We start from the raw sequence: 26,354 nt of genomic DNA, 5'->3' as shown, positions 1-26,354 counted from the left end.
CTGCTAGACTATTCAGACTCAGAAACAGGTACATCCTGGGCTTGACAGAAAAGTTGCCCCTCTGAAGAATCCTAAATCACTGGATAACACTTGGGAGCTACCTATTCTTGCACATGAGTTTTGCTGCTCTTTGACATCAGACCCTCACCTCTATGTAGTCCATGTCACTCAGAAAAATGTCTAGGTGGCTGCTACCTTTTACCTTGTCCTCTTATTCTTTCTTTTTAACAATGTGATTGACATGCATGTATTTCTTACCTTCTTCTCCCCCTATATACCAAGTTCTTACAGCCTAGGAATATAAGCATAAAGACAGTCCTTGAATATGTCTAGGCATGCCTTTCTATCCTAATATACAAGGGTGACACAGTAACTCATGAAATGATTCATCGTTTGCCTTGTTTTTCAAGGTGTGGTAATGACTTTGTTCTGACATACCGTTTTCTCTGCCCTGGGCTTCTGGTGCCTGTCTGATAGGTCTGGCCACTGTCTTTGGCTTTGCCATCTGACATGGACTAGGGTCAAATCCTCCCCCTTGGCCCAATAATGTTGAGTTCCAACCATAGAACTACACTGGCCTAGGGAGACAGCACATAAATGCTGTGAAACAGCTGAGGTTATTACAAGGAGAACAGAAAGAGAGAAACCAAAAGGAGATGCTTATGCTTTAAGAAAAACAGGACAGGAAAAAAACCTTCAATAACTTGAAAAGCACACTCTTTGTTTCTTTTAATGTGGCTCCTCTTTCTTGAATATCTAGAACTTTCTGAAAGAAAGGTCTAGAAAGGTCCTTCTGTCAGCTCTGGTCAAACCTCTCAGATGTTGGCCTTGGTTAGCATGGCCTTGATACCAAGACTGGCAAGGGCAAAAGTAAACAAAGGAGCCTTGTAAATGTCCGTACTCTTTGAACTGTAATTGCACTTACAAAGATCTAGCCTTAGGAAACAAACAGAGCTATGGAAAGGAGATTTATGTATAATGATATTTATTTAAAAGCTAATTACAATAAGAAGAATTTGCAACAGTCTATAAGTCCAATAATGGCAGGAGCTAATGCTTACTGAGCTTTTAATTTGTATAAGACACGGTGCTAAGTGCTTTATATGAACTTTCTCATCAAACCTCATGAGTGAAGTGCTGTTATCATTCAGTTTTACAGATGAAGAAACTAAGTCACCGAGAAGTTAAGCAGCTTGCTCAGGGCCATGCAAATCCAGGTAGTAGAGCCAGGACTTGAACTGAGTTTCATCCGAGTCCAAAGCTGGTGTTTGAAACTACCAAGCCATACAGTTTCTCAATGGGGGGATGATTGGATAAATACAGTACAAACATGATGAAATATTAAATTGCCATTAGAATGATGATAAAATTTAAAATTATTCATGATATAATATTAAATTAAAAAAAACCAGACACAACATTTAGTAAAGCATGATCTCCACTAGGGTAAAGATATACACAGACTGTTAACAAATATGAAAAAAAATGATTGTTTCTAGTTTGTGAACAAATATAAAATTGTATTTCCTTTTTCATAATTTTCTATACTTTTCAAGCATCCTACAATTAGCATCTATCACTTGTATAATCAAGGAAAATTGTTGGTTTTCAGAAGAAAATAACTCTAGGCTGGAAGCGTCTAAGAATCAGTGCTCAGGGGTTAGCCCTGTCATGTCCATTGTGGTGGGTCTCGACCCTACAAGGCCAGGCAGCTCTGACACACTGTGGCCAGCCCCCAGGTCTCAGCATGGGAGCCCTGCATGCAGGGCTGACCCAGCTGCCCCATCTGAGCCATCCTGCTACAAAAGTGAGATTATCAGTGAATGAGACTGGCGACCTGCACAAATTACAGGTCAGAACTGGATAGGAATTTTCCAGTTCTTCGACCTCTACTGAGGTGACTTTGGACAAGTCATTTATCCTTTTTATGCCTTTATTTCCTCATCCATAAAATGAGGACAATAGTATTATCTACCTGATGAAGCTGTTGTAAGGATTAAATGAGAGAAATCATGTCTAGTACATTCTCTGGAACATAATTTTTACTCGATAAATCAACACTTAAAAAGAATGACAAAACACACTTTGCCCCATGGTAGACACAGAGGCAAAGGCTGAGGAGACTGAGTTGGCACTATCCCTAAGAAACAAGTGGAAGATATTATTGCTAAAATCAACTCCTTTTAAGTAATTTGATTAAATTAAGCTGGTATTCGATGGACCAAAGAACGTAGTTGTGTTATGCTTCTAGTTTTGTCCAAGAATAAGAAACTACTTTTTTTTTGGTTTGAAACCATTCTAAATTCCCTATAAACACACTGTCTTCTGTAAGACTTAGTCTAGTGTTCAATGTCAGTGTGTATAAGTTACACAAAAATTCTTACCAAATTAGAGATGATTTGGGGTTTCTCTATATACTCAAGTATGTGCTGTGAGAGTAATAGGCATAATTTGATATTCTGCTTCAGGGATAGAATTGTCTCTTTATGGACATAACACCACAGACATTAAATAAACACTGAAAATACCATGAGATTTTTCTAGCACATTAGGCAATACACTGATGACCAGAGCTGAAATAAACAATATTTTTCAGTCATAAAGTTTCTGTGTGTGAGTACATCATTCTGTTTACGAAAGCTTTTGTATGTTAAACTGTTTGAAAATGCTATAAAATACCAATAGCAGGTGGATTAAGGCAATAAGATTAGGGGTTTTTTTTCCTCTCCCTTTTATTTTTCTTGTTAAATTCCCTTCTTCTATTATAGTTACTGCTTTTATAATGAAACATGTTAAGTATGATTTAAGGAGACATGAGCCAGCCACTTGGTGGCGATATACTGTGAAGAATATAGCCTGTGTGGCTTCGTTTCAATCCTACGCTTAAACATTTTGTCATCAGCTTGACTTCTCTGACAACCTTGTCTTACTTCAGATATCTGTTTCTTTGGGACATTACCTTCTCGTAATTAAGCATCTCTTTTAAATGACTTTACTTGAACTTAATATACCTGGTTGGTTTGAAACTATGACAACAAAAAACTCTAAAGGAAGATGGTTTATTCTCTATTAGAGCTAATAAAGGCCTAGTCATATATGAAAATTATTTTTATGTGATGCAAATAAATAATTGAAGTTTCATTGCCAAATAACCACCTGTAGTTTATACAACAGAATTATATTAACCTGTATTAAAAGTCAAAAACACACCATATATTATTTTTAAATAAAAATGCTAACTTCAAAATAGTAAAAGTGAAAATGAAAACAGGCCAACAACGTATGCTATAAACCCATGATTTTGCCAAACTGAAGTTGTTACATTTTAATGTAATATTTCTCTTCTTACATTTTTTAAATAATGTAGATGCAGATGCCTGCTTGGGCTCCCCGAGAATGAACATAGGCCTATAAAATGCTGTTTAGATGAGTAAACCCGGCTGTTGGCCACTGGGGCATAACTTTGCTCCCTCAGTTTTTGATGGAACCACATACTTGGGACCTTTACTAAGAGACTTAGTAAAGCATTAAGGAGCCAGAAAGAATTTGATTTGTCACAATTCACAGTGAAACATTTCCCTCTTGCTGTGGAGAAGTGAGAATAAAAACAGGAATGAACTTTCAGCTTTTCTGATGTTTTCATCTTCTAAAATCCCCTACCCATTGTTCTTAGAAAACCACCCTTCAGTTGAGCCTGTGCTTGAACCCAGATCAGCCTTTTAAAAAAGAACTTCCAAAGACCCATAGTAACCTTTTTACTGGGACTCTGAGATATTTTTCTCAAAGAGCGTTGCCTCGGCCACATAGCTTGTTATGCAAGCCTGTGATATCTCTGTAGCAGTTAAGGATGCTTCAAGTTGCCTGTTCTCCCTGGTCCCCAAAGTAATTCTTTTAAAAGAAGAATTTGAACACTGAAATCAGAATGACTGAATGAATGGGGCTTGAGGCACTCTTGGGGATCCACAGCTTAGAACCATTTTCAGGAATATCTTCCATCAGCTGGAAGAATTGTGTCCTTGAAGTCACCTCTGGCAGCTTCTAATTATCAGGAGGGAGGAGATGGGGCAGGAAGCTCCAGAATTCTTTTGAGTTTAGCCTGTAAACAAGTCAGCTGCCAAGGCAGCTCACCCACTCTGGTCAGAAGCTTTCATGAGTAGACAGGACTAGCCAGGATCCTTGCCAGAGGGAACGGAGTAGAGGGAAGTCATTGATGGCATTCCCCCCTTGTGTTATAACCTGAAAGTGTCTGCTAATCAAAACTGGACTTCCTACATAGAGCCAAGATGCTGTTTGCAACAGCATCTCTAAGGTTGTGTAAAGGCAAAAGTCACACATCTTGGAGACTCTTAAGGAAACCTAAACTTTATTGCATTATCTATTGGAAGGAATCAAGTAGAGAGCAGTTGTCTTTTTCTGGCTCAGTGCATGAAATAAAGCCTAGAAGCCTCATGAAATTAGTGGGCACACTTTGAAGTTTTACAAACCCTAGGTAGTTCTTATTGTCCTTTGAGTGTTTCCTACTTTGGGATTTACCCACTTTAATAAAAAGAAGAAAAGACCCACACTTGACGGTTTTTGCTTTTACTTCACCTTTCAAGCATATTAAAGTTACTGGTTTACTTTAATCATCTCCAAACAAGTGAAGAAACTCTCTTAGGAAACTGAGTAACCTGAGTGCAAAACGTAAAAAACTGACACTGTTTTCTTTTTGTTTAAGTTCCCCAGGTCACACTGAAATCATTCCAACATGATACTCAGAATTCTGAGCTTTTAATTGCTTCCATTTTTAAAGGACGCCTTACTTCTGGTAAGAAAATATTACTCAGGCTCATTGAGTAGTCTTTACTAATCATCCATTTGAACCCTCCACACTGAAAAATCATGTGTCAGGCATAAGTTTCTTGATAATAAAAACATACCACATGCTTTCCATAAGAAAATATTCAACAACAATCTGCTTAAGATTGAATTTAAGGGGTGGTTTAGATAGATTTTGTCAGCTTTTGCTCTGGGTTAGATACATGTTCATTTTAATTGATGTTGGGGCTTAAGACCTCAAAACTTCTTTCTAAAAAAAAAGCACCATTATTTGAGTGTCTACCATTGAGTGTCTACCATGATACATATATCATCTTTTTCAATCTTCAAAATCTTTTTCAACCTTCAAAACAAGCCGTGAGATAAATGTTACATATCTATTTTACAGATGGGAAAACTGGAACTCAGAGAGGTTGAGGAACTTGTGCGGACTGAAAATTCAGACCCTGCTTTTCAAATCCTGAAGTCTGTGTTCTTTCTTTTATACAAATTAGCTCTCATTTTGTTAGTATGACTCAGTATTTTCCATTGATCAGCATACCTAAATGTTTTAGGCATAAAATATATTAACCTAGGTTGTGCAGTGGACAAATATAACTCTAAATACAAATTTCAAACTGAAAAACCTTAGCATGACTATTTCACCACCGACCATGGGTAGATCATTTGTTTGCATAGAAATCTGTCAGGAATACTATACAAACTTTTGCATGTGAGATTGACATTATTTGGACTTTTATTTATTCAAAAGATATTCTATGTTTCCAGGCACACATTCTATGTGCCAGGAACTATTCTGAGTACTAGGGAATCAGCAGTGAAAAAAATGAACAAAGCCCCTGTCTTCCTGGAGCTTCTGTTCTAGACAGATGTGGAAAAGTAAGGTGGCGGTACGTGCTATAAAGAAAGATGAAGCAACGTAAGGGTGCTCTGAATTTCTATTATGGGAATCAATTATGAGTCACGTGCTTAGGCTCAGACCAGATCCCTAATTACAGATGCCTACACAGACCTGAACCTTGAGATTTCTGTGGGAACTGTGGAGGCTAGAAACTCACGACTGCTCTGTTACACAGGTTTTATTATCTTTATTTTATAGAAGACGAAACTGGAGCTCCTGTTAAGTTCATAATTATGCTCTGAGGTTACAGAGCTAACACGTGGCAGCGCCCAGTCTGAACCCAGGTATCTCAGGTCGTACTCTTGGTCACTCTCTCTACTCCTTAACATCCGCTTCCCTGGCCCCATGTCAACTTGGGGATTCTCCATCCTCTTCCAAGCCCTAATGCCCAAGGGTATGTGGCAGTCAGTACCTCCTGTTAGCTTCTTGATATCCTCAGCGAAGGCATTTTAGTCCTAGGAAAACAATAACTTCACACCCCACCGGGACTTTGGAGTGAACTAAGCCACACTGGTCCCGGCCCACTGGTTGGCTTTAGGAGAGGGGCTGGACAGCTTGGAGACCCCCAAGTGTATGGCAGGTGTAGCTGGGAAATAACCAGGGCAGGGCCAGTGCAGCATCTGACACATGATGGTAAGTATCCAATAAACATTTGTCAAAGGGAGGGAAGAAGGGAGAAGGAAGATGGAAGGGGCAATACCCAGCGAGGCTCAGAACCAACTCCAGTGTGATAAGTTATGTCTCAATTATAGTCTACAGTTGAAAATAGAAAATAAGGTTTTTCATGTACTAGGGACAAAATGTGATGCGCTTGGTAGGTAACACACGTTGAATATACTCTATTAATTACTTAAAGATTTCAGATGATTAATTCCACTTCAAAATTCAAGAAAAGCATTGTTTTCAGAGTAAAATGTCAGTGCAAGATATATAGCCATTTGGATTTCTGTCTTATGACATATGTTCTAATTAGAGTGAATGTCCTTTTTCAGCAGGAAAAAAAGTCATGAACAATAAATTTTGAAGAATGGTGATAAGTTGTACATAACTTGTACCCTGTATAAAAAGTTACAAACAAAACAACAGAAGAACGTCAGTTGTGATTGTGGCCAGCTTTAGGCACTGTTGCAAGCAATTGGGGATTCTCACTTTTGTCAGACAAACCAAGTGAGGTCTATCATTAAACCTTTTTATATAAAATATGCAATCACGAGCTCAGAGAAATGTCTAATGTCTAATGCTGTCCACGTTTGCCAGACATTCAGTTCTAGAAACCCACTGACATCAGATATGTGTAGACAAATTTTCTCAAACAAAAGGTACTTTCATGCAGTTTGGAAAGGCAGTCACTTCACAGCCCAAGGTAAAGGTTAATTTTATTTCCCCTTCCTTATTTCCTTTGAGGTCAAGGACCTTCACTTGGAGTAGAGTAACAAGAACAACGATTCTGGCATCACATGGACACTAATGCTTAGCTAAAATTATTTTTCTTTACTTTCAGACAACAGGCAACAAGACATTGGACTTTTATCAGGAATGGTCTTCTTTGCCATTATGTTGTCAATTCTTTCTTTGATTGGGATTTTTAACAGATCGCTCCGAACTGGGTAGGTTTCTGTAGATTTTGTTTTCTAATTTAGACCATATTTTTGTACCATTGAAACACAGTCAACTCAATGATTTACTCAAAAAATCCATCAACATTTTTATTCAGAGAGAGAAAAACAAAAAGATCAGTGTTTAATGAGTACCCACCCCCTCCAAACTCTTCACAAATGTCATTCATTTAATCCTTGCCACCACCCTGCCAGAAAATCTCAATGGCTTGTTTTACAGATGACTTACACAAGGCTTACAGGGGTTAAGTGGTCAGCCCAAGGGCACCAAACACTAAGCCAGGAGTCCAGACACAGCTGATGTTTCAGCCCGTGTTCTCTCTCTCAGCACACTTTCTCCTCATTGTGCCCTGACATCAATCTACAGCGCCTGGATTCTTTACAGAGGTTAAGTCGTAACCTGCCTCAAGTTCTACCCGAACAAATCCCCTGAATCAGTGTGAAGAGAAGTGTAGCAACGTCTGAATTCGTCACTTCGATACCAATCATGTTAGTGTATTAGCATCCAGCCACAATGCCCATTCTCCTTGGCCTCCTTCAATTATTTTTTTTCTGACACGGTATGAATAAAGATCAATGCCTTATTATTAAAAAATGAGACATTGAGGGAAGCAAGGCCTTTGATCGCTTAAATTTTGCTAGATGTACTGTGTATTTCTAACCTGTTTAATAGAGTTGTTTGATGTGGCAGTCTCCCAGTTCTCCCAGTGACTCACAAATGTTAACACTTGGGAATGGCAGCAAGTTTCTATTTCTTGCCATCATTGCTTCATGAGATATTACTTCCTTTGAAATTTATAATCAAAATGCAATAGACACAACCTTGTAAACTAACTATACCTCAATAAAAAAATGCAGTAGAAAGATTTAGGATAAACTATTCTAAATAGTGACTTTTTTTTAATTTACATAGGCTGTTCCCTCAAAACTTAGGTATTTAAATTACACACTAATGAACATATCCCTGGTACCCTTGTGAGGCGGCCAAACTAACATGGATCTTTACTTTACGTTGTTTTAAAATATACTTGATCGTAAAATCCTTTAAAAATATCTTAATGTTCAAATTTGTAGTGCATAAAAATATTAATATTTGTGTTGTTATCTGAAGGTGTCCTAAATAGTGTAAATTTTTAAATAATATTAGTTTGCTACTAAGATTAACCTAAAAATTAACTTCCCATTGGTAATAACAAATAAGAAAATAAAACAATTCTTTGCTAATTTAATTATTTAAATAAGTATTCTCTTTAAAAAAGAAAAGGAAACAAGAGACAATTCCAATATCACTATTTTACATGAGCAGATACTGTTGTTTACTATAATTATACATTATTTGTAAAAGACTTATTTCAGAAACAGAACTGGAAAATAGAGGGCAAAACTTTTTAAATAAAATGAAACCAAGAAAGGGTACATTTTTTTCCCCTGATTGTATCAACGTGCTACAATAGCATTCTACGCTAGTGTGAATTTACTAATTTGGTCTAATTTAGGGATACAAAGGGAGTGTGAATTAGTGAAAAAAAAAAGCTGACTCATAAAACATTGTATAAATATGTGCAAAGAAGTTATTTTTACCCTGCAGTTCAAGGTCAAACTGGGCTAGCAAAGTACATTCAGCCATTTTGGCTGTTACTTAGTAAAAGTTCTTAGAGAAGCTGCATAAACAGATAAATAAGCCTGATCTGTTGTGGTGCTTTGTTAACATGTAATTATGTGCTAGGGATCAGTGTAGTCTCTTCTGAGTTCCCAGTACCTCTTTGTTCAAATCAATTTTTATGTAAATGTAGAAAGTGCGTTCAACACAGTGGCAGTGCTAAGGGGTAGCTTAGGGGAAGAGATGGAGTGTTGACAGCTTCTCCCTCTTTCCATCACCCCACCCCAGTGATCTTTAATGAGCACACAGCCAAAGTCACAACCAAGATCCTCTCCTTGCCCCACAAGTGCGAGACAACTGCCCCAGCCTCCGACTCCAACCACGTAAGGGAAGTGTAGAGCCACCACTATCATCTCAGTCTTACTCAGAATCACTTCACTTAGGGAAGCTGAAAAACTATAGTGTTACTATATGACATCCTCATCTTTAATATTTTTCTGTGGCTATGGTCACCTTGGAAAGTTTTACAAAATATCCCTTACGTTTTCCAAACTTTTCCACACTGGCATCTCCTGCTTATGATGGTTTGCCGTATTTAATATGTGAATAGTTTTACTTTCTGGGTGGTTTTCCCACTTATCTTGACTCTAGTGTGTTTTGAAATGTTATGGCTCATTAGGGAGAGGCAGAGCAATGGAGAGAAGAGGAAAATCTGAAAAGATATTGAATCAACTTCCCACATAATGTTTTAAAAAGAAGGAAATCTTAGTTCCTGCATTAGAAAGTTTGATTTTTATTGTGCATTCCATTCTAGTTGATTTCCTAGTCTCCCAGATGATCGCCTGCACCAATCCTAAAGTAAGACACTTCTTCTAATGCGCCATTTTTGTTTTTTAGAATTAAAAGAAGAATCTTACTGCTAATACCAAAGTGGCTTTATGAAGATATTCCTAATATGGAAAACAGTAATGTTGTGAAAATGCTACAGGTAACCAAACACCATAAAATACAAATTAAATGGCAGCTGAGGCCAAGAGTGCAGCCCAATAATTAGAGTAGAATTTACATTCAAATAAATAAATGTATGTGCATATTTGCATAATTCTGTAAACATATGTAGAAATAAAATTATGCATATTTCAAATCATATGTAAGAGAGATGAGAGAATGGAGCTAGGAGAAGAAAAGAGAGAGGGAAGAAAGATACAATGCTATTCAAAGGAGGAAAGGGAAGTAGAAGATTGCCAGCCAGGTGCCAGGGTTACTGGCTGGCCAAGCAATCGGTAGGTGTTTTCAGGGACAAACGAAGAGGGCAGAAAATCTCAACAGAACGAGCCTCAGAGATACAGAGGGGCTTCTCTTTTACATGCGACTGAGAAGCAGGGGAATCCAAGGGGGACACCACTTCACTCCTGAGAGCCAGTGGAACCCGAGAGGATAAATGTGAGCAGACTGTGGCAGATGGTGTCACCAGGGGAGGGCCGGGTTTCCAGGTCCGCAGAGAACAGAAGGGTGACCGGGGAAGACCCTGCGGATAGAGGGGACTTTGCTGGTTACGGAGGAATTGCTGCTGCTGATGGAGGAGGGGAGGGAATCTGCTACGTGAGGTGCGCGCCTCTACTTTCTGGCACCCTGGCCTGGCCATCAAGGGGCTCAAAACCCAGTTGATGGGACAGACACATCACCCAAGCACTGCAATGCAGCGATGCAGGACAGTGACAGAAATGAGACCACACGTGATGAGAGTACAGAGGAAACATATTAAAAGACGGGAAGGAGTTGCTCAGGAGGAACAGAGAGCATTTCAAAATAGAGAGGACTCACGTGAGCAAAGGCACAGAGGTGAGAAGAGTGTGCTGGGTGTTGCTTTATCGAAGCACTTGATGTGAGGAGTGGCTGGAATAATCCTGGAATGGCGAGTGGCATCAGATCACAGAAGGCCTTGTTATGGGATAGACTTCATTCTGTCAATCAGTAGTTTTCAAACTTTGGAAAAAAAATTATTTTTAACCTAGGAATCCTTTGTTCAAATAACAGGAGGAAGATGTGTATTTGTGAAACAAATAAACGTGGCTCTATTTGGAGCTCTCGTGAGCCCACTAATCAGCTCCTTCCCTAGCTCCAGATAAGTCCCTAAGGCAACAGGTCTCGGCCTTGGTTGCATATTAGAATCCTGATTCCCAGGCCACAGCCCAGACTCACCAGGGGAGGGAGGGCCTGGGGAGATCCAAGCATTGGCATTTTCCAAAGCTTCCCAAGTGATTCCACTGTACAGCAGATGTTGAGAACACTGTCAGGGGTTGAAAACCACTGCTAAGACAAAGAGGAGCTGGTGAGGGAGTTTCAGTTGGAATAGCATGGTCCTAGGAAAGAGGCAGAGAGAGAGGGTCAGAGAAATGCGCATCATGAAGGGTGGGCAACGCATCAGGAAGCAAAGCTCCTCAGTGCTGGCTTCATAAAGGGTATATAACATAAGGAGTGAACATGTCTGTGGAATGTGACAGGGAGCAGACCACTGGTGGTCCCCATCCAGGGGTTCAGTTAGAAGTGAATGGAACGTAAGGAAGTGGGGGCTGAGGGTGAAGACCTTTGATGCGTGTGGACTAGAAGGAAAGTGAAGAAAGAGGCTATGCTGGCACATGGTCAGATCCTCTCAATACTGGTGGAACTAATGAATGACAGTAGCTCCAGAGTGGTAAGGACTCAGAAGCGTGTTTGCACTAAACTGGACGGGCTTGAGAAGGACCAGCACAGAGCAAGGGGAGGAAACTGACCCAGCAAGACAAAGGGATGAGGCCGAAAGGTTCGCCTTGAGCACGAGGAGTTGTCTCTGGACAACTGAAAGAGAGAAAGGGTGTGGACTTGGCTGGTTTTGAAGGGGGAAATGCTGCCAAACAGTGGAAGGTGGCCCAGAACAACTGAACCCACGTGTATAATGAAGTACATAGTTAACAACCAAGGAAGGACAAGCATGTAGTCCCCAGACTACAGACAATGAACACTGGTCTTGTTCTTCATTCCACTTAGTGGTTCTATCTTGCTTCCCTACTCGTTATTCTAGGAAACTGGGGACCTTCTGGGGCTCAGAGAATTGCCCCTGACCTTGTTGAGATCTTCCTCCTTTATGGTCCTTACTCTGGAATAGTCCCTGTTGCTTTTCTGTGTTCTTCACTGTGGTCTGACTCCCACCCACTCCTCTACTCAGCTGCCAGCCTCAAGAGGGGAAAATGCCCTCTTCCTCTTGGTTTCCTCAAGCATGTCTAGTTCTTCGGACTTCATCTGATCCAGGACTACACGTCTGCCCCTCCCAACCCAAATCTGGCAAGTGCCCTGGGGAGGCTGAGCCAAAGAAAATTTGAATGATACTTTACGCTGGTTTATTCAAAGTCTTGGGAAGTCCAAGATCAAGACACCAGCAGATTTGGCTTTGGGTGAGCGCCCTCTTGCAGACGGCTGCCTTCTTGCTGTATTCTCACACGGCAGGCAAAGAGATCAGCTCTCTTGTATCTGTTCTTAGAAGAACACTAATCCTAGTCATGAGGGCTCCACCCTCATGACCAAATTACCTCCTAAGACTATCACACTGGGGATTAGGGATCCAGCATATGAATTTTGGAGGGACTCAAACATTCAGTCCATAGCCGGTGGCTATCATTTTATAATTGTGTTGGGTGGGAGTTATTTGCCCTGCGAAGCCAGCCATCAGCTGGAAGGCCTCAACGCCTTTTCTTACCAGAAGAGTCATCAGGCTTTTGCAAAAAATAAAAGCTTTCTTTATCCACCCTCCTGATCGATCATCACAGACATGTCTGAATTGTGAGCAGCTGCACACCTTTAGAACCACAGCACAAAGCATTTATTACAACCTTATTCTAAAATGGAAGGAAAATAGGATTCTCTGCACCCCTGTCCCCTCAAAAATTTTCTCTTATTTAAGTATCAAAATGTTTTCTTGTAAGGCTCTAGAACATTAAGAAATATTCCACCATATTCCAAAATTTAAGAGGCCTTGAAATAATATGCAAATTACTATGCAAGAGGCTTCTTTCTCCTTAAAATTTTTAAATCAAGAAGGGTGCTTAAAGCATGGATTATCTTTATTATTCCTTTGCTTCAGTCTTCTCCTGAGGGAATTTAACAAACATTTGGAATGGAGCAGGATAACAAAAGATGAAAGGAGGAAATTGTATGGGAAGAGAAACAAAATGAAGAAAAGTAAGGAGGAAAAGAAAGTCGAGAGAAAGCAGAATTCCAGTCCTTATTCAACTATCCAGTTGGCCTGTTTAAATGCCTTTTGTAAAATAAAACAATGTCTTTTCTTTCTAGGAAAAAAGTGAATTTATGAATAATAATTCCAGCGAACAGGTCTTGTATGTCGATCCAATGATTACAGAGATAGAAATTTTTCTCCCAGAAGAAAAACCCATGGACTACAGGAAGGAAAAGAATACAGGCTCCCTGGAGACAAGGGACAGCCTGCAGAAGTCACTACTCACTGACACTACAGTTGTGTATATTCCTGACCCCAACACTGGGTACAAACCCCAGATTTCAAATTTTCTCACTGAGGGAAACCATCTCAGCACGAATGACGAAACAGCTCTCTCAACTCTCAGACCACCAGCTGATTCCTTAGACCTGGGAAGGAATGCCAGGTTTAAAAACTATCCTAATTTTGCTTTTTCTATGTCAAGTATGAATTCACTAAGCAACACACTATTTCTTGAAGAATTAAGCCTCATTTTAAACCAAGGAGAATGCAATCCTCCGGACACGCAAAACTCAGTAGAGGGGGAAACCGCCATGCTTTTGGAAAATGCTTCACCAAATGAAACTATTCCAGAGCAGACCCTGCTGCCCGATGAATTCGTCTCCTGTTTGGGGATCATGAACGAGGAGTTGCCAACTATTAATTCTTATTTTCCACAAAATATTTTGGAAAGCCACTTTGATAGGATTTCACTCTTAGAAAAGTAGAGTTGTATTGCAGTGAAAATTCATGTGGAAAAGCTGCCTTGCAATCTGAAGTTGGATCTCCACCTTACAAATTTAATTCTGACTTTTTTCTTAGAGAATTAAGATCCAAAGATGGAACATACATCATGGTCACAAAAGCAGCAGCAATATTAGGGACACCTCCTATGTTTAAAAAAAAATCAACTATATCTTTTTCTTTTTTTTTAAACATTTTTTATTGATTTATAATCATTTTATAATGTGTCAAATTCTAGTGTTCAGCACAATTTTTCAGTCATATATGGATGTATATACACTCATTATCACATTTTTTCCTCTGTGATTCCCTGTGCTATACAGTATAATCTTGTTTATCTATTCTACAATTTTGAAATCCCAGTCTATCCTTTCCCGCCCTCCGAACTATATCTTTTTCATGTTCCCTCATTGCAAGACACCAAACAGATCTCTCTGTTGTCTTAAGTCTAAAATAAAATGAAATATTGTGATAGTGAAATAAATGCTGAAAATAGTTCTTTAAAGTCAAGACATTAATATTTGCTAGCAAGAGGAGAAGCAAGTTTAATTTTTATTTTATTGCTTAACAGTTCTCTTGAGTAGATAAAAATATAGTCCACAAATAACAAAATAAGTAAGGGGCAGAAACAGAGATGCAGTTAATCAACATGTTTGCCGTGCTATTTGTTCTACTACTTTCTATTCAGGTGTTAAGAATTTGATCTTCCTTATTTTGACTTTGGACTGAGAGTTGTAAAACAGTGATGTGTGGAAATCATGAGATAGCCGTCTTAATTTCAGTTAAGAGTGATAATGCTGAGTGACGGTACTGTACTTCTGTGGTGTAGTTGGTGTATTAATTACACTGTAATAGATTTATTGAGCTAGAAGATGCAAGATCAACAAGGTGTAATTATTTCTTTTGCATTAGATATATGTCAGAAAATTATTGTTAAAACAGGAATTTAACAAACAGATATGGGCAATGCTTGCCACACTTGCCACTGCCCCACATCCCACATCTCCTGTTGACATTAGTGACTCATCACCACATGCCCTTCTGCTGAGCCCTAAAGTGGCCTCAGAATCCTCTCAACACAACGCTCCCGATGGTCACAGTCAGTAAGGGCTGGGGCTGGAAACAAACTCAATCTGCCAACCAGGTCAGTATTGAAAGTGGGTGATCTTAACAACGTGAACTACATATTGTATGTCGAGAAATGGTACCCAGCAGACTTCTCTATTATGATTAATTCTTACAGTCACAGGGAAATTTTTTCTAATGATCAGAACAATTTGAAAATTGGGTGGATACCCACTGAATTTCTCTTTCTCTTCTAAGAGCTGTCAACAATAATTTATATTCAGATTAAATAGTTTAGTTTTATTATAACAAAGAAAGCAATTAATCAAAAAAAGATCAGTGTTCATCACACAGGCAAGCTATTTTGCTTTGTTTCAGTTTTTGAAAAAGAAAAAGAGTTTTGTTGTCATTAAGTGTCCCCATGAGGAGGCTGACCACACATTCTGGTTTATCCTGGTTTTTGTCTGATGTCCCAGTGTTAATTAGGACTAGTGTGCCCTTTCACTCTCAGAAGCATCTCTCTGGATCATAAATCATTTGGTCACTCTTTCTATGAAGACTGTTTAATGCCCAACATATAACTAATTTGTCACAATTCATCTCTTTTTCTACACTTAGTCCTCTTTATTTTACTTTGTATCATTTACTAAAGCCCTTTGCTCCTAAATGAATATTACTATTCAGCGTAAGAAATGTATCTCCTGCTGTGAAATTCTATTCTATTTATCTTAATATATATACATATGTATATATATTTGTTGTACTTTACATATTCTGAAAGGGGGATACTTTAAATCACTTATTAAATGTTAATATTAAATATCTTGACTTGTAAATGACCATATGCCTTTGCTTTATTCTTACTTAACGGGAGAATGTAATAAAGCAAAGAGGCATGCAGTATTTGAGATAGAAATACCAAAAGACCAAGATGAGCCTTTGATGTTTACCAATCCGATGAAGACATCTGTTAACAAGTGAAGAGTATTTTCATAGTGTATTTCAGTATAATTGTAACCTGCCACACATCAAAAAAGCTTTTGTCAAGCTTAAACGATTGCAGCATTATTTGATCTTCTGCGTGTGCTTTCAATGTAGTCAGTGCCTACTTTATAACTTCTCCTTCTTGTCCCCTGGAGTGCGTTCTCTTCCTGTGGTGTCTTCCCCACACCCACATCACCCTTCAGCACAAAGGAGACATGTCTAGTTCCATCTATGCCATTGGCCCTTGTTGGTCTCAGTGGACTAAAAATCGAGGCTATACCTATGACCAAAGAAATGTGTCTGCCATTGCCTCAGCTCAGAGAAAAGTTCAGCTGCTTCATCACAATGCAACCATGGTAAATGGAAAAAGGTTTTCTTTCTATGATTCTTTTATTCAACAAGTATCCACTGAAGTGTTGAATGCCCCTACTATGTACAAGGCACTTTGAACAAAATAGATATTAACAAAATCAGCCAAGTCTCTGCAGCCTTGGGGCTGATATTCTAGGGGCAAGAAGCAGATAATACATGGAGCCAAAACATTGACCTTAAAGGAGCTTACATTTTAGTGAGGAAGAGGTTGATAGGAGATGGAGGAAGGCAGAAGAAAATAAAGAAGAAAAATGCCAGATAATAAGTGCTGTGTAGAGAGGTAAAATGGGATAACGTGGTGGAGAGGGACTTGGTGGCTACTTGATGTTGGGCAGTCGGGGAAGCTCTCTCCCAGGAGGGGATGTTGACATTGCAATTTGAATCACAGATAAGAGCCAGCATATGAGACCCAGCTTGCCACTGAGAAGTCCCTTCTGTAGAAGAATCCCCCAATGGTTAATGTTTCTGCTTCGTTCCCTCCTGGACAAGCTGCCCTTAACCCCAGCCCCCTGCCATCTCTCCCTTCCTCAGCCAGAATTTTCTGTAGATTTAGGGGCCAAGTGTGTATCTTTTCATCTTCCCATCTAGTCCTTGTGCTTATTATTAACTTTCTTTCTCTGAGTCTCATATCTTTGTAAGTTGCTGCTTCCTAAACAAATATGTCATGCTTATTGGTGTGGGTTAAAAGGAAGAAAGTAGAGAGACATAGGGAGAAAAAGCCCCTTGAGGTACCATTCAGAGGAAACAAGGGGAGAGAAATACAAAGAAAGGAAAGTAGGTTAATATGCAGTGATGCTGAAGCAGAATGAACACCATGGTTCTGGACAGTACCAGAGCTGACTGAAGGACACCCGATTTCCTCCGTTCCTGTATCTTCCTCACCCCAACCTCCCTTTTCTTACGAAGAAGCAATAGAGGGAGGAACAAGTGAAGTACAACTTTTGGGATATCTTCTTGGCTGCTGTGTGTGTTTTATCCTTTTCTAAATTAGGAATCTGTTTTTACCAGAGTTAGAAATAATACTGAAGCTGTAAGAAGGCTTATGAGTTTTAGTGTGCAGTTCTCAGGTGGGTTGCTGTTTGGTCCTCCTGCTTCAGTCAGAAGGTGGTCCCTGCTCCTTTTCTTTCCTTATATTTTCAGTCATCCTCCCTTTGACATAGAGGCAACACATGCCTATGGCACAGGGGAAAGGTTTTCAAAAATAAATTTCAGCAACTTTCTCCCAATGAAATCTGTTACTGAAGCCCCAAATGTAAAACAGGTGGAAGCAGATCTTCTATTGAAACAGAGGCTGAAGTTCGTGCCTGTCCACCCCCTACCACCGACCACCCCTCCTCTACAGCTGCCGCTGATGCAGCCCATCCGTCCGTGCAGTGTGGAAATCCAAGGCTGTGAGATCTCTATTCCACACCCAGGAGACCCAGCCCCAGCCCCAGCCCAGCCTTGAGAAGCCTGTATCTCAGGATGGTACCAAACGCCTCATCTCAGCCACAAGGCTGCCAGCCCAGGTGAAGGAGACCAGAACTCCCTCAAACCTCCCCACACTCTGAACGACTGTAAAAAGGAGCTTTCTCTCCGAGACTAACAGAGGCCGTACTACATGCAATAATCAACTTGTTTCTTTGCAATTACTTCATCATAAATGTCTGGGTTTTGTTCAAGTTTATGTTCTTTTTGTGATCAGTAAGAATAAAACATTGTGTTGTGAACATAATTAGATTTTATAAACCCAAAGACTGCCGAACTGCTGCAGTTGATCTCTTTATGAAGTAATTATACCAATTATATGAGGTGGTGTTTTAATGCAAAACATTACCCACTTGGCAGACACTATTGATTTAAAATAAAAGAAGTGATTAAAAACAATTTATGGATCTCTCCTGGGTAAAAGCATGAAACCAATATAAACTAATTGGATTCTGAGTCATGGAGTGAATTATGTACAACTTTCTTGGATGCTCTAGTTAAGGCAGTATTACAAACTCTAACAAAGGTTTGATAGAATGTTAATATGTCTCTTTCCCACTGCTAAGATTACACCGTTGAAAACCAATTAATGTTTCACGTTAGGACCCTCACAGCCACTTTGCTAATTTCACTTTTCATTAATGTAGGATAAATACCCTGCATCTTTTATAGACAGAATTTCCATCAACTTTCTGAAGATGCATTTTCTTTATGTTTATGTTCAGGAAAACAACTTAATATCTAATTCTCATAATTAACATTTAGCAACAAATTAATAACTTATTCTTAAATGGTCCCTTTTTGTTTGGGGTAGGAAGAGGATTCTGGCCTAGCTTTATGAGAAAAAAAATTTTATATATATATAAAATTTTATATATATATATATATATATAGACAAAGCAAGTGTTGCAGAAACATAGTTCTTGAGATCACTGGTTCAAAAATTCAAGCAAAACAAAATGCTGTTTCTAACCATAAAGGCATACCTAAAATTAGTGACTTTGTCAGAGCACAGGAAGGAAATCATAAATAGTCAAACACTGGAACCCAAGTGTGAGATTACGGAAGTCAATAAACCTGACTGTTTTCTTTCTGTTCACATCCTGCCTGTGAATTTTATTAGAAGAAAGTAAGAAAGAATACAATAGTAAAATTAACATATATGTACATATATATATATTAAGGCTACATAGTAATTCATGAAAAAAAAAAACACTTTAAAAAAATCTAAGTAATACCAATGTAAGTGAAATGAAAAGTGACAGTCCCTCTTCACACTCTTGCTTCCCGTGTGTCACCCCAGCATTAAAAACAGTGACTCTCAACAAGTTAGTGCTTTTCTTTCAGTTTTTTCCTATCTAAATGGTTAACCTGCAGTACTGTCCTGTGAGTCATTGTTTTCACCTATCAGGTATATCTTGGAAATCTTCACATATCATAATATTTAACCTTATTCCTTTAAACAGCTGCATGGTATTCCACAGAATAAATGTGTTTTAATATATTTACCTGTTCTCTCATTAATGGACATCTAGATAGTTTCCAGGTTTTCACTTTTATACCCGTTCCTGTAAATGAGTCCTCTTACATACGTCTGTACACATATGAGAAACTGGCAGGGAGGGATAGATGCCTAAACGAAAATAGCAAGAATGGGGAATACGAGGTCCCTGAGCGGAGGGGCAGGAAGTGCCAGCAGACGTGTGGACTGAAGAGGAGGCAGGAGAACAGGTCTAGGAAAGTTGAAAAGTGTGCCTTTTTGGTAGTGCAGGACTGCTCTTGTCCACCTAGGAAGCAGCACCAGCCCTACGTTCTGATTACTCACGCTTTGTTTCAGCACCAGGATTCCACAGAAAACATGCAAAATCTGATTTTCAGTGGATCCTGGCTGATGTGATACTTATTCCAAACCTCTTCTCGTCTGGATTTAAACAAAGTTCAGCACCCACTTTACTTTGGTATTTGATACAGAAGATTTACTTTATCTTAGTTCCCAAAATTGACAGTCACTTGCATTTCATTAAATAGGGAGATTAGGATTTTAAGAAGCTGCCAAGTATCTGCAGGTTCACTTTTCCTTTTTTAGTATTCATCGCACATTCCAGCCAACGTGCTCCTGCCGAGATTCCATTTGGGTGAACAGAGGCAGCACGTGTAGAACCTTAGGGGCCGGGAGGGAGCTTGCTAAAATGCAGAAAAGCAGTTCTAATGCAACAAACCAACCAACCCAGAAACACTCTGGAAACAAAATAGATGATAGATTAAGCCTATCCTTATCACTTTGATGAAATGATGATTTTTTAAAAAGCATTCTTTAAAAGTCTTATTTTTTCCCATTTTGTTTCTTTTATTTTACTAAGCAATGGAAATCCTCATATAACAAAAAAAAATTTGCAGAAAAACATGTTGAACTACAAATATAACTGATGTTGCAAGCAGGTGGACTACACTTTCTTCTTTTATTTTCCCTTTAAGAGCTTGGATTGAGGTCAAACAATCAGGAGTTTTGAATTCTGAATGTACCACATGCCAAGTATGAGACCATAGACAATCACCAGAGTTTCATGGTCTCTCCCCTTGCCCTATTTTCTGGGGCAGGGATACCAATCTTGGTGTACCTTGCAAAAGAAGATTTGACTGAGTTGACTCCCCTCTTCTTCCTGAAATTCTTCCTTCACTTCACTCCAAGGACACCTCAAGCCTATGACCTCTTTCTCCAGCCACTCATTCTCAGCATCCTTTCTTGTCTCTCCTAGCCTTTCTATTAGATGAGTGCTGGAGGCCCCACAGCTCAGGTCTTTGTTTCTCCTTTGGTGACCTTGTCCATTCTGTGGCTTTAAGTGCCATCTACATGTCATGAAAACACATTAGCCCAAACTCTACCCTGAACTCCAGACCCATACATTCAGTTGTTTGACATACCCATTTGCACATCCTCATGGCCTGTAAGACCCAATATAAGATGATCTCCCAAAACTTCTCTTCTCACAGACATCCTCGTCTCAGTAAATAGTACTGTCCTCTTTCCAGTGGCTCACAAATCTAGGCGTCATCCTTGACTTTTTTTTGCTCTCACTCCTCAGATCTACTCTATCAAGAAAACCCATCCACCCTACCTTTAAAATACATGAAGAAATTAAATCAATTCTTACTACTTCAAATAGACCAACCTAGTTTAAACCACTGTCATCCCTTGCCTGGATTATTGCAAAAGTCTCCTACGGTCCCTCTCAATAGAGTAACTAGATGTAACTAGATGATCCTGCTAAAATAATGCTTGTCTGTTCAAAACCTGTCAATGGCTTCCCATCCCACAAACAACAGTAGTCCAAGTCTCTACCGTGACCAAGAAGCCCCTCCTTGTTTACTCTCTCTGTCCCCTGGTCACCTAGTAAACACCCCAAGGCCTTTGCTTTGCTGTTCCCTCTTCCCGGAATGCTCTTCCCCAAGGCCGTTGCATTGCTCACTACCACACTACCTTTAGGCCCCCACCTGGTCACTCTATCTAAAATTGGGACCTCCCTGCTATACCTTCTAGTCTCCTTCCCTCCTTTTCCTTTTTTTATTGTACTCAACATCATCTAAAACTGAAAATACTACATATTTCATACACTATTCATTGCCACCCACTACAGTGTAAGATCCAGGAAGGCAGAAATTTTGTCTGCTTTTTTGCCCCATAAATCTTTAATGTTTAGAATACTGCCTGTCACATTGTAGGGTCTGGGCCCTGTCATACATATTTGTTAAAAGAATAAATGAATAACAATGGTTCAGTTTATTAATTCCATCTGTTTCCCATGAGAAGGAAAACAGTATTACATGAAGGCATCAAAGAACTTCCAAGCCTCAGTGTGTTTTCTGAGGCTTCTCCCGTAACTCTATTGTTTTATCTCTATCATTGTTGTTTCTCTCTAAGCTGACGCTGTAATTGATGAGAAATCAATGCTACAATGCAAACATATGCATTTTTCTTTTCAACTCTGCAGTTTTATTTCCTTGGATCATTTCCACATGACAGTTGTTTTCAACCACCTTTTTTGCTTTTGACTGAAGACCTTACTTCACGTAGATTCATATGGCAGAGTTAGTAACACCTCAGTGAGTAAACAATCTCTCTCACTTCTTCAGGAGGAAATGTTCCCAGCCGCCACGCTAATTAGCCAGCTCTGTCTGATAATCAGGAGCAGGAGAACTGTGTGGTGTGCTAAAGTAAATGAGCAAACCAATAGATGCCCTCACCTTTCAGGACATTAATTAAATAGCTTACTTATAAAAACAACAGCGGAATTCTGAAAGACTTGGCATCTTCGTCATCGACAGGAACTTCAGTGTAAAAAGAGTCACTAAATTCTAACTAAAATAGTCAAGTAGAGATAATCCATAGAATGTACTTACTTTCTTGCTTGTTTATTATTGTTTTCAGTGCCATCTAATTTTGTTTCAAGCTAGCCTGTTAATTTTCTTTTTTTTTCATGCCATGTATTTATATAATCCGCTCAACAATCTTTTGGTATTCATGCAATAGGATTAAAAATGATGATGCAGAAGAATATTTAACATAGAAATAAGTTCATAATAAGAATGAGTGAAAAGGAGTATGTGCAATGTGATTGCATTTATTGCAACAAAATAGAGAAAACAGACTATTCTCCAAATATTTATACTTATGCTTACAATCCTTTTTATACTTATAAGCTAGTTATAATCCTGTCATTTAAATATGTTAATTTTATTCTTTTGCTATCTTTATTTTTCTAGGTTTTTCTAGAGTGAATATATACTGTCTAAGAAGAAACCTGTTTTTGTTTTTGTTTTTAAGAAGTTCTTTGATTTTGCAAAGATTTACTTCAGGATTCCCGAACAGTAAATTCTCTAAGTACCTTTAGAGTTCCATTAGTAACAATATAAATCTATAACTTTTGGTGAACACATAAAATAGGGATTAAAATGAAGCACAGTCTTTAATTTCTCTTAAATTGATGGTATGCCTGGGGAATAAAAATGGAAAGAGTAGGAAGTTAAGCTTAACCATCTAAAGTTTGAAGTCTGACGATGGTGAAATGACAGTCTTTTAAGTGTTAATTTTGTGGGTGCTGGTAGTGAAGCTTTACTGTAATTAAGGAGAGAAAGAGAGGGAGGGAGAGAGATGGGGAGAGTGAGAGGGGATGGAGAGAGAGAGAAAGAGAGGAAGGAAATACTTGATTATAACACCATGAAAATACAGCCTGCTCGTTTTCTAAGTGAAGCTGGGGTTGGCTTCGTGATTTGGGCAGCGTGGCGGAGGTGGGGCACACCTCACTTTCCTGACCCCTAGTCCAGAGCTCTTTTATAACCCACACTGACCTAGCTGTTTAGAAATGGGCCAGTATCTCTCACCTGCCTACACATGAGAATTGCCTGGAGAACTAAGAATCACACAATCAAAAAAGACAGACCAACAACCCCTGAAGCCTGTCACCACTGCCAGCCTCACCGGTCATTTTTTAGGTTCATCAGGGGTATTTTGTGCACTGCCAGGGTTGAGAAGTCGCCACTTTCTGCCTTTGCAGGTTGTTATTTGGCACCCCCAGTCCTCCCATCACCTTGTCTTCTCAGGGACAACAGGTGCCAACCAACAGGAGCCCCTTCCCTTCACCACCACCTCATCTACAAATTGCTTTCACTCATCCTCTCTCCTTACTTTCATAAAACAGAGGAGGTACGCCCTTCCCCTGTCAGACTAGCCTCTCCACCTGGCACTGGAATCGCCCCCTCATCCTGTGCTTCCTTAGGGCTTGGCTGTAGTTAACTGTCTATCTATCACACACACCTTGTTTCCTTTTACCAGTGTCTGGCTCATAGTACATGTGGTAGAGACTTCTAGTTGTCTATTCAACATCCACTCTCACATTCCTCCTTACTGACAGGACCCCTATATTATTGAAGCAGCAATGCACCCACAGAAAGACATTTTCCAGCCTCTCTTCCACTACATGTGGCCATGTGACTGAGTCCTGTTCAATGAGACATATATAGAGGTTGTCAGAGGGATTTCCAAGAAATCTTTTTAAAAGAGACAGACACGCGGAGAAGCCTTTTCCCCTTTCCTCCCCCTTCCTCCTGCCTGATGACTGGAAAGTAGACACGATAGCTAGAGCTCCAGCAGCCATCTGGGACTACAAGGTGACCTGGAGGATAGAAGCCATGCCCTGGGGATGGTGGAGCAGAAGGATGGAAGGGGCCCACATCCCTGATGGTTTTGAGGGGCTGCCCTGGAGCACTCACCTCTACTTTTAGATGACACTAATGTTTTCAGTTCATTGCTATCGGTGATCCTGGTATTTGTATCTGAATTAATCCTTACGGATGCCATTGGTAATCAGAAATTATTTTTTCAAAGAATGGGTGGAGTCCACCCCTGTGGTGGTCATCTATTGTCTGCCCTCTTCCCTTTTCTGGGAACTGCCCCTTTCCTCCTATCCACATGTTCCTCCAGTGTCACCCTGGTCAGCTGGCTGTCCTAAGCCAAGGCAGGACAATCTAAGGGCTTCCCAAGACTTGACTCTGGTTGCAACAACTGGGCTAGAGGTGTACACCTGACCTAAACTGGACCAACCAAGGGCCTTCTTCAGGAATCTTAAAGAAACAGAGTCTTTCCAGTGACAGAATTTTAGATACAAAGTTCAGAAGCTGTTGATAGTCATGTTTTTTTCCCCATGTGACCAGTATAAAAGGAGGATCGTCTATAGACAGAGAGCAAGAAGAATAAACAGATGAACAGGGAAGGTCAAAGACAAGAGATGGAATGAGAACCCCAAATGCCCTGGTCTTAATCATTAATAAGGTTCAATTACGTTCATGACGTACAGTATAAAATAAAACTTTATAATACAGTCTTCTTTTTACTTAAGCTACTTAGAGTTGTATTTCTGTTGTTTGTAATGGATAGTTCTAATACAACCCCCTAGAACTAAAAAGGAAAAAAAAAGCTTTGTAGCTTGCTCCCAGAATCTACATGATTTTCTTTTAATAATGATTAGCAATGGTAGTATTTGTTTATCTTGTATACTAATTTACCAGAAATTGAACAGGGCTACTGCACAAACATGTATTTGGCATTGTTTTCAGTAAATTGTTAGTAAATTGGAGTTAAACCTCAAGCCATCCTGACAACATCTTCCTACACCAACCTCTTTGCAATTACAGACACAAGAATTGACAGTAAATGCAATTCAGCTTGAAGAAAACGCCATAAAATTTAAAAGCCTGTGAAGGACCACTGGATTGCATCATCAACTCATCGTGCATCCCACCTGGAAGGCTAAAATTAGACACGAAGTTCTAATGTTTTTGTTCTTATAAATGTTTATAATTGTCATCTGTCCATCTCAACAGTTGCAAGCTATCTGTGAAGAGGAAAACACCTTTAAATTATGTGACTGAATGTGAGTAAAGTATGGCTGACCAAAATGTTTGGACAAACTGATGCAAACTTCCTTTTTTATGACTACGTAAACAAAAACTTTTTGCACAGTACCGCGCTTTATGTGGTATAATGTGTAAAAGAGAAAGCACCATATCTGTGTTTGTACAGAAACCAGGTAAACTTGTCATAAACTAGGGAAGAAATGACTTAAGTGTCACCTCCCACAACTCCTGCTGTGAACAGGCTTCGGGGCTACTAGGTGTCGTAACTATTAACACAAACTTGAGAGAAGCTAAATCTCAGTGCACAAACTAAACAAATGAGTCTCTGATACAAATGAGTCCCATGAATTCATATCATACGGGGCTCCTCCCAAACATTATTTAACTTCCCAGCAACTTGGAAGGTATTATTATCACCAGTTTACAGCCGAGGAAACTGAGTCAGAGAGCTGATGCACCCTGCCAGAGCCACCCAGCTTGTGAGATGTGGAACCTGGGTCACCCCATTGCCACCATGTGCCTCATTCAGCACTGTGCCCTACTGTGAATTTCTCAGCTGGGGTTTAAATTGTTTCATTAAAGTAAAGTTCGCCGTGCAGGACTGGAGTTTTCTTCTTCGGAGTATTAATGTACACAGCATCTAAGAATGTAACAGTTACACCAGAAGTACATTAAAGTCAGCAGGTGTGCGTAACAGAGGAACTACAAAAAGCACACCTACGAAACATGTTCAGATTCAGCAATAACAAATGATTTAAAAACTAGGCTTGACCACCAGATATAACACATGATCCTGGACTGAATCCTATGCCAGGGTAAGCATAAAGGGCAATTTGCTATCAAGATTACTATTGGGACATTCAACAAAATTTTAATACAGGCAGCAGTTTATTTTTTTAAATGCTGTATCAATGTTAAAATTTACTGCATTTGACACCTGTACTGTGACTACTTAAAAACGTATCTTTATTTATATGAAAACACATTGGAGTATTATAGCTAAAGGGCCATGATATATGCAAGCAACCTCTCTGAGATGGCTTAGTGAACAAACTGTATCTCAAGAGAGATCGAATGAGAGAGAGAGAGAGGGAATCAAACAAAAGTGACATATTAAAAATTAAAATT

General features: G+C 39.4%; 1 protein-coding gene across 1 annotated transcript in view; it reads left to right on the top strand.

The window, feature by feature from the left end:
* Nucleotides 1-23,934, top strand: part of IL23R (interleukin 23 receptor) — a 60,711-nt gene extending 36,777 nt beyond the window's left edge. Inside the window, exons 8-11 of the mRNA XM_010963436.3 lie at nt 4,718-4,807; nt 7,221-7,326; nt 9,833-9,923; nt 13,262-23,934. Of these exons, the coding sequence (XP_010961738.1) occupies nt 4,718-4,807; nt 7,221-7,326; nt 9,833-9,923; nt 13,262-13,912 (938 nt within the window). The 3' untranslated portion in view covers nt 13,913-23,934. The remainder of the gene's footprint in view (nt 1-4,717; nt 4,808-7,220; nt 7,327-9,832; nt 9,924-13,261) is intronic.
* Nucleotides 23,935-26,354: the final 2,420 nt, after the last annotated feature.

Source organism: Camelus bactrianus, chromosome 13, assembly GCF_048773025.1.
Source record: "Camelus bactrianus isolate YW-2024 breed Bactrian camel chromosome 13, ASM4877302v1, whole genome shotgun sequence".
NCBI lineage: Eukaryota > Metazoa > Chordata > Mammalia > Artiodactyla > Camelidae > Camelus > Camelus bactrianus.
The sequence above is the reverse complement of the archived record's forward strand: the minus strand, read 5'-3'. Positions and strand labels throughout refer to the sequence as shown.